Below are 9,002 nucleotides of genomic sequence, written 5' to 3'. Positions count from 1 at the left end.
CATGGCACTGTTAATGTACTAAATGTCACTAATGGTAAATCTTATGCCTATTTTACCAAAATAAAAAAATATATATATATACAGAGAGAGAGAGATAGATAAATTCTGCCACACCAATTCTACCAGGATATTTTTCTTAAAAAAAAAATCATGAATGTGTCAAGGACTTTACAAAATGGGATTCACTGTGTAAGTATCATTGCTGTTATAAACAATGGCAAAAATTTTGAAATTACCTAAATGCCCAACCAAAGGGACTCAGTTAAATGAATGAGGGTATGCATTAGAATGCTATGTAGTTACTAAAACTTATGCTATAGAAGAGTTTAATGACAGGATGCTAATGCAATTCAAAGTGAAAAAAATCAATTTACTTCCTCTTTCCAAAGTGTGTGTACATAGATGTATATTCTGTGAATATACACAGAAAAAGAAATGAAACGGATCTATATCAAAGGGTTAACAGAGGCTCACACTGGGTGGAATTAATTATGATTTTAATTTTCTCCAAAATAAAAAAAGTACTAATAATTATTTGCCAAGTATCTTGCACTGTTCTAAATTCTATCATCAAATTGTTTAATTCTTACAAAGAACCTTTTAGGGCAAAGAAGTAACTTCTTCAAGGTCACATAGCTGGTAAGTGGTAGAGCTGGGATTCAAACCCAAGGACCATGGCTCCAGAGAATGAGATGGTATCCACTATGCTCTTAATATAAATCTTTTTGTTTGACCTATAGATTCTAAATTTTCCATGATGATCACATTTGGTGATATAAGAGTAAAGAAAGTTATTTTTTAAAACAATCAATTGCTTTAAAAACAATCAATTGTAAGAGCTGTCGTCATTGTGGGGATAGAATATGGATATTTTTTAATTCTCCTATTTGTCTAGGTTTTCCGAGTTTCCTTTAATGAACAGGCAATGCTTTTAAAGTGGAAAGAAGAAAACCTCTCAAATAAGGAAAATCTAAGCATGGTGCCAGACTTTAAAAGCTATGGCTCAAAGGAAAATTTCATCACCCCTCTAAGGCCAAGGACCCCGTAGACTCACTGCATACGGACCAGAGGGAGGAGGGAGGGGCTGGGGGGAGTCCCCAAGTGAACTCAGCAGGTGGGGCCAGAAGCAGGCACCTCCAACACCCTCGCCAGTGGAGCGTCTCCATCCTTACCTTGCAGGGCCTCCTCGTGTTTTCCTTCCAGAACCCTTCGTTGCTCTTCCAGTCTCTCTTGAAGCTCTAGCTCCCTCTCCTTCTCCACCTGTGGGGAAAGGGGCCCGGGCAGGACTGAGATGGAGTAGGTTCAGACAGCTTCTCTTATCCACTCCCTGCATGCTGGGGCTACGAGGAACTTGGTGATCAGAGTCCCCTCCTCTCCTCTGAGGGATGGGAATGACACCCCAGAGAGGGCACAAGCCTTCCAAGACACAGCAGGCATGGCAGACTGTGTCCTCTTTAGGGCTTAGCAGGGGTTTCCCAGAGAACTCTCTGCGTGGAAAGGGACTTAGGAGTCTTCTAATCCTGATGTTCACTCAAGGCAGGAAGCCCTTGGATGGTTTCCTCTGCTTGCATATACCGAGTGACAGCCACGTGTTCTAACCATGGGTAGGGTCTACTGTTACAAGTGACCTCTAACTTCTACCATCAGGTCCCAGATCTGTTCTCGAGGGTCACACAGAGCCAGGCTGCTCCCTCAGCCCAGGTAGCCCCTCAGAGACCAGAGCACAGCAGCCGTGTTGACAACGTTTCTCTTTTCCAGGCCGAACGCTCCCAGCCATTCTCACTGTGCTGCACCTGAGATGTTTTCTAGGCCCTTCACCACCTACACGGGTACAGCTGGTGGGCACACCCAGAGGCAAGGCACAACTTAAAGAGGTCTAGCCTCAGCCCACCACTGAGTTCCTACGTGCCCTGGGACCAGCTCCCTCCCCTGTATAATGAAGGGTTTCAACTTGATGGCCCCTACGGACCCTCTCCAGTCTCACGGTTAAGGATTCCATGGGTAAAGGTCAGGGCCAAATGACGTTGGGATGGCTACTCTACCAAAACAACTTAAAGACCTGCAACACACAGAGTGAACCCACCTTTCATAAAAGGTGTTTGTGAAAAATGTATCTAGGCAAAGCATGTTTTAATGTATTTGGGGTGCTCACTGCAGCCTACCACCTCGAGGGCAGCATCTGGGCTGTATTCCTCCCTGTACACCTTGTAGTGCCCAAGGCAGCACCCTCCCTGCACACAGGAAGTCCTCAGTGAGTCTGCTGAGTGAATGGAAACCAGAGGAGAGTCTTTAGTACAAGTAACCACACAATTTAGGCCGGGCATGGTGGCTCACGCCTGTAATCCCAGCACTTTGGGAGGACAGGATCACTTGAGGCCAGGAGTTCATGACCAGCCTGGATAACATAGCAAGACCCCGTTTCTACAAAAAATATAAAAATTAGCTGGGCATGGTGGTATGTGTCTGTAGTCCCAGCAACTTAGGAGGTTGAGGTGGGCGAGTCGCTTGAGCCCAGGAGTTTGAGGCTATAGTGAGATATGATGATGTCACTGTACTCTAGCCTGGGCTTGTAAGACCCTGTTTCAAAAAAAAAAAAAAAGAAAAGAAAAGAAAAAGAGACTCATACAATTTAATAGAGCAATTAGTTTATAACTAGAGACATTTTTTAAAAGAGACTTTAAACTTCAGAATTTTGAATATTTATACTGAACATGTTTCATATTTATGATTTAAAATAACCAATTAAGAAGATTTAGAGAAAACTCTGTACACTATCCTAAGATCATTCCTATTGCTCTACCATCTCCCTCTGGTTAGGGAGGAGCGTGAGGAGGGGTTAGTGACCAAGCTCGAATGAGGACAAGGAAATCCCGGGCTGAGTTGCCTTCAGTTGTCACATCTCTTCAGTGTCCTTTAGTCTGGAATTGTTCCTCAGTCTTTCCTCTCGCGCCACGACCTTGACATTTGACTAATATAGGCTGGAAATTGGGCACAATGTTCCTCAATTTTCATTTCCAAATAATTTTAAAAATCTCACTGTTACCTCCCCAAAGAGGCCTTGTCCAATCCCACAGACTTGGCTAAGGCCTTCTAGTATGTCCTTCCACGGCAATCTAAACTTTTCGTAGCGCTGATAGTTGTCGTACATCATTGTGTAAATTGTGTTTAGCATTTGACTTCCTGTCTCAGCCAGGATAGGCTAAATTATGCTGCCATAACAAACAGCGATAAAGTCTTGGGGGCTTAAACAAAAGGCTTATTTCGCACTCACTACATGTCCCTTTTGGGTGGGCAGGGAGATCTGCTGCCCAGGGATTACCCAGGACACAGGGATACAGGCTGACGGAGCAGCCATTAGGACAATGCTGTCAGTTAGCTAGACAGAAAGACCTAGAGGGTCTCAAACCAGCGATCCAATGCTTGGCCTGGAAGGAAGTGATGCTGGTTCTCCTTTTCACAACTCATCTGTGCCCACCCCCCACCCCAAACCATGAGGGGGCCTGGGAGGGTAATTAATCCGGCAGCACCAGTGGCTTTTACTCTTCCCGAATAGACTGTTAGTTCTGTGAGAGCAGTGGCCAGCCCTGCTTGCGTTAACCAATGTGCTGGCACTAGCAGCCTGATATAAATGTGTGAAAGGACTCCTTTCTTGGCAGAAAGAGTAAAAGACTCTTACAACAACAATAAAAGCCAAAACTAGGTCCTCACTCTGGGCTATATCAAGGGTAGCTGAGCAGGAGGGAAAGAGAGGGGTTGGGGTTACCTGGGCTTACCTGTTGCGACCATTTCTTCTTCTCCTCTTCATGTTGCTGGAGAATGCTGGCTATGTTCTTCTGGTGCTGCTCGGCCTCCTCAGACACACAGAGCTGGACAGTTACGGCTGTAGGTGAAAAAGCAAAACATTTGCACAGAGCGGAGGTGGGGTCGGGCCGGCAGAGAGGGTGTGGGAGGCTGGATCTAAGCGATGGGAACCCTGGTAAATGGCTTCTGTCGGGGACCAACCTCCAGAGACAGCCCCTCAAATCTCTCGGGCTTTGGAGACCTTTCCTCAAGGCAGAGCCAGAGGTCTCCTTCTGTCTCTTGGTATCCACAGCAGAGCCAGTAGCTCGCAGGACAGATTCAGCAAATAGATGTGTTCTATTTGCTCCACTCAAACTTCAGAAAAAGATAGTTTCTTATACTTAATAGTTGGGAAGCTTTTGCTTAATAATACAGATTTCCAACTTTTCTTGAAGAATCCAAAGAACTGGCAATGCAGATCTTCACGTCCACCGGGGGCTGGAGCTGAGGAAGAGCTGGCTCTGCGGTTGGCCACAGTCTTTGCCTCCCCCTGCCAAGCATGTGTATACGGGGCCAGCCTGGCATTGCTTTACCTGCTGGGCCTGTGAGCACCTGAGTGTGTGGCCCCTCACCTTTAGCATCTCCTCGGCTGGAGGCAGAGGGGCTGCCTATGTGCAGGAAGGAGACACAAACAGGAAGTCTAGCCCTGGCTTAGGGAAACTCCAGCGCAGGCCTTGCCAATGACCTAGGGCAGTGACCATCCTCTCTGTGCCTCAGTTACCCAATACGGGAGGTCAAGATAATTATGGGACCTACATCACGAGGCTACTGAGATGACTAAATCAGAAAAGAACGGCAATAAAAATAACGAAGCACGTGAGCAGTACTGAGAGCTTCCCATGCCCACGGCACGCCCAGCACCGCTCTAAGTGCCTTACGGGGATCACTCACCTAATCCTCACAGCAACCCAGTGTCGTGGGTACTGTTATTATCCCCATTTACAGATGCGGAAACTGAGGTGCAGAGAGGTTAGACAACTTGCCCAAGATCACCCAGGTCACAGCTGGGGGAGCAGGGATGTGAACCTACGCAGTCTGGTTCCACGGCAAACACTCCCAGCTACCACCTTATCCTGCCTGCTCGTGCACAAAAAGACATGTAGTGCCGGGCACTTTGGGGGTGCCCCATAGATGCTCTTCATTGTCCATTAAATGTCCTCTAAATTTTTAACAGTGCTCATGACAAGCATTGGAGGTCAATACTGGTGCTGTTGGCATTATGATTAGAGAACTTCCTAGCAGGGTCTGGCAGAGGGTATGGTAGAAAGGTGAGGATGAGGGAGAAGCCAACACGGTGGTCAGTGCCGTCAGGACAGGAGGAGGACTGAGTTGGTGTCCTTGAGTCCTGAGCTCCCAGAGGCCGTGAGCAGACAGGGGTTAGCTGATAGCAATGGTCAGGACTGGAGAGACACGGACTGTCACAAACCATCTGGCTCGAATGTTGTCCATGAGATCAGTACCCGACTGGCCTCAGCTGGAGAGAAGTTTATTAAAAAGACACATCCTTACTAAAAATCCAGATGCCTCCGCCCGGCTCCCAGAGATTCTTATTTAGTTGGTCTGTGCTAGGGCCCCAGAATCTGTATCTTTGAAGTTCCCCAGGTAATTCTTATACACAGTCAGAGTGGGGGACCCTGAATTCTGCTCCAATTGCTTACCTGGTACTTAGATCTCACCTACAGGAACCCCAACAGCCTCCAGGCCGTAATGAAACACCTTCAGAGATAGGGAGCTCATTCTATTACCAGGGAGCTCTGATGGTTTTAAACCAACAACCGCACAAAAAACTCTTTGGGACTGAGCTGGATTCTGTCTGCTGTTGTTGCTACCTTGAGGCCCTAGTACTGACCTCTGAGTCGCACTAAATCAGGCTCATTTTTCTTCTCTGTTAGGGTACTTCAGATGCCTGGAGGGGACTGTTGTTTTATGGCAACATCTTTCCAGAGGGAACATTCTCTGCTTCTTCAACTGTTGCTTACAGGACATGTTTTCTAGATTCTTCACCAACCTCATCTTCCTCCAGCATATTCTCTCAAAATTTTCTGGATCCCTCTGAAAATGTACTTTCCAGAACTATATCCAGCACTCTAGGAGTGATATCAACAGCCCAAAACAGGGAAGCACAGGTCAGGACTATCACCTCCGTGATTATAGACATGATACCCCTATTAATGTAACCTATGTACAATCTCATGAGCTATTTAAGTAGCTATGTCGCTATATGGTAGGAAACCACATGGATGTCAGTGGGGACACATGGAGCTGGCTACTTACCTGTGTCCCCATTGAGGGGACCTAGTTCCTGGGGCTCTGGTCTGGGCGGCTGATCTGGTTCTTGGCGCCTCTGGAAGTAATGAGACAACAACAGATGAGGGGAGAGGGTGGGAGGTCAATGTGAGGATGGGATTCTTCCAAAGCAAAGCAGGACTGTCAGTTACACCAGACACCAGGCTGCCCATGCCTGGTCCCTTTAGACTGCCTCCCTCCCCCCGACCCCTTCCCCCACAGAGCACCCCCTCTACAAGGGGATGTTCCCAGAGCAGGATTTCTTATCCTTGCCTCACCCTCAGTGGAGAGTTTGATGTGTCTTGACCTTTCCTTAGATCTTCATGGTCTGGCACCAGCTGCCACCTATGGGGGCCTCCCTGCCCACCCCTTCTTTCTCTCAGGATTTGGCCAGACCTTCTGCTGTTACCTTCACCCAGCTCTGGTCTTGAAGTGCCCTAAAACCTCCCAATTCCCAATTCAGAGATGGTTCCCCTTTCCTTTCAGGTCTATGGCTACCCCAGCTTCCAGCTGGGTTCGCCTGAAAGTTAAGTGCTGTCAGGGCCGGAACATCAGAATGTCAAGCCCTGATTTTACCATACTGGTTCTCTGGTAAAGGAGCTGTTTCTGCAACTGTAAAATAGAGGCAGTGGCACTTATCTTGCCGGACGGGAGTGAGGTATGACATTCAGGGTGTACCAGATGCTATGCTGTCTTGCCTACACTATCTTAGTTAATTTTCAGAGCCACTTTAAGAAATACGAATATCCCAAATTTAAAGATGAGAGGGTGAGGCTGAGTGAGATTAGGATTCAATCGAGGTAGCTCAGGGGATAATTGGCAGAGTCAAGTATTCGAGCCATACCTGGTGGACACTTTAACCAATCGTGGCCAGGGTTGGTTGAATCTGACCAAAGGAATAAAAGATGGAACAGGGCTTTCAACATCGCCAAGCAGTGCCGGTGGCTCCCAGATCTCATAAATGACTAATATGTTTTAATGAGAGAGTGGATATGGACTGATAAGGATGCTAAAAAAAATTATTTGTAGATCACCGCCCTTTTTATAAAATTTTTAAATTTTTTATAAAATTTTTTATTTCATAAAAAATAAAATAAAAAACATTTTAACCTTCCAGAACATGGTAAGGAAAGGCTCAAGGGCAGACTTCCAGGAAAGGGGAGCTGACATGCTTAACCGACATCACACCCACTCATACCTTTAATTTTCTTCTTTCACCCCAGGGAGGTGAAAAGTTGATTGAACCGGACCAGGATTTTGGGTGGAAAAAACATTTAAGCCCTTTTACACACTTTTCAAGATGCTGGAAGGAAAGCAGGAAGGGGAGAGAAGGAGGGAGAGAGGGGGAAGGAAGGAAGGAAAAGAAGACGTTCTAGATCCCATTTTAAGAAATACTTTTTTTCAAATGTTTGTAAGTTTTACAAGAATGAGAAGGCTATGAGAATGTTCAGTTGCGAATTATCACTATAAAAGAAAACCTTTGCTTTTTACTATGGTAACAGATTTTTAAAGGCAGTTATTAGAATAGAAATTATTAAAAATTTCCTGAACTGAAGAACTACTGAAATACTGCTAAAAAGCAAACTGTGGGACTGAGGAGGGAAGATACATCAAGGGAAGGCTTCTGGAACAGTCTGCCCCTCCCCCACAGGGCCTGGCACGTGCAAGCTCCCGGCAAACTGAGTGGGGCACGAGCGAGCACGGTGCCTCCCCCGGGTCCTGTGCCTGCATCTGCTCATGGCTGGGTGGGCCTGACAACTTAGCTCCCCACCCACCCTTGTGAGGACTCAGCCTGCCCTTTCCAGGGGAGAGGAGGAAGCCCCGTCCAGGAACCAGCCAGAGAAGCCGTCAACACAGGAATCTGCGGAAGTGACAGGAGCCAGCCTCCCCGCCCCGGGCTGGAGGAAGGAGGGAGATGAAGGCAAATGGTTGTCTTTTTCCTGTTGCCACCACGGGTTACGCTGAATCTGGCAATGTTTTCATGAGAGCCAGAGGCCTGGACTCTAGTTCCAGCTCTGCTACCAGCTGGGCCAAGTCCTTTCCCCCTCTGGGCTTCTGCTTCCTCCTTTGGGACGTGCAGGTGAGGAGGTCTGGTCTTATAGTTGAACCTGATGATCCCATGGTGTTTGAGCTCTGAGCGTCTAAGCTCGGCTCCTCGCAACAGCACCAGGAGGCAAAGGTTCTTACAGATGAGGAAACTGAGGCACAGGAGGTTGAAACTGTGTCTTCATGTTCAAGTCAGCATTAGAACCTGGTGTCAGAATTCATTAGAGACTGCAGAGCAGAGAGGTTAAGAACTCTGGAATTCTAGAATCACACAGATCTGGGCTGAAATCCTAAATCCAACACTGTGTGGCTTCTCCAGGCCTTGGTTTCCTCATGAGGTTTTTTTCAGGATTAGATGAAATGATGCACCCGCAGCACCTGCACATACTAAGAGCTCAAATGCTGCAGGAGATTATCGCTTTATGTTTGAGAAACACGGCAAGAACAAAGACCCCACAGTGCTTTGGCAGATCCCTTAGGCTGCCATGGGTCTCAGGTTTTGTCATCTGAAATAAGAGCAGAAGCTCATGAAACACTGCCCTTTTGCAAATACTCACCACCACAGAGCGGTGGAGAACTCCTCTCCATAAACAGCTTGAAGACCACAGGCAGGATGGCACCTGCCAAAATCATCCCCAGGCTAACTCCTTCAGAATGACAGTCAAGGCTCATCAATGTCCCCAGCCCGCTCCCCCTCTACTTTCTTAATATTTAAATATCTGTAAACAACTTTTTCCAGTTGCAGCAGTAGTAAGCATTAATTGTAGAAAGTATGGAAAATACAGAAAAATACAAAAAGAGAATCCCACTACCTAGATAACCCCAGAACA

At 46.8% G+C, this 9,002-nt stretch overlaps 1 protein-coding gene across 1 annotated transcript in view; it reads right to left on the bottom strand.

The window, feature by feature from the left end:
* Nucleotides 1-6,299, bottom strand: part of CCDC69 (coiled-coil domain containing 69) — a 16,445-nt gene extending 10,146 nt beyond the window's left edge. Inside the window, exons 1-4 of the mRNA XM_012658223.1 lie at nucleotides 6,279-6,299; nucleotides 6,115-6,184; nucleotides 3,774-3,880; nucleotides 1,173-1,260 (exon numbers count right to left, since the gene is read on the bottom strand). Of these exons, the coding sequence (XP_012513677.1) occupies nucleotides 1,173-1,260; nucleotides 3,774-3,880; nucleotides 6,115-6,184; nucleotides 6,279-6,299 (286 nt within the window). The remainder of the gene's footprint in view (nucleotides 1-1,172; nucleotides 1,261-3,773; nucleotides 3,881-6,114; nucleotides 6,185-6,278) is intronic.
* Nucleotides 6,300-9,002: the final 2,703 nt, after the last annotated feature.

Source organism: Propithecus coquereli, unplaced genomic scaffold (genome assembly GCF_000956105.1).
Source record: "Propithecus coquereli isolate 6110/MARCELLA unplaced genomic scaffold, Pcoq_1.0 Scaffold58, whole genome shotgun sequence".
In the NCBI taxonomy this organism is placed as follows: Eukaryota; Metazoa; Chordata; class Mammalia; order Primates; family Indriidae; genus Propithecus; species Propithecus coquereli.
Note: the sequence above shows the minus strand (reverse complement) of the source record. Positions and strands in the feature narration are given on the sequence as shown.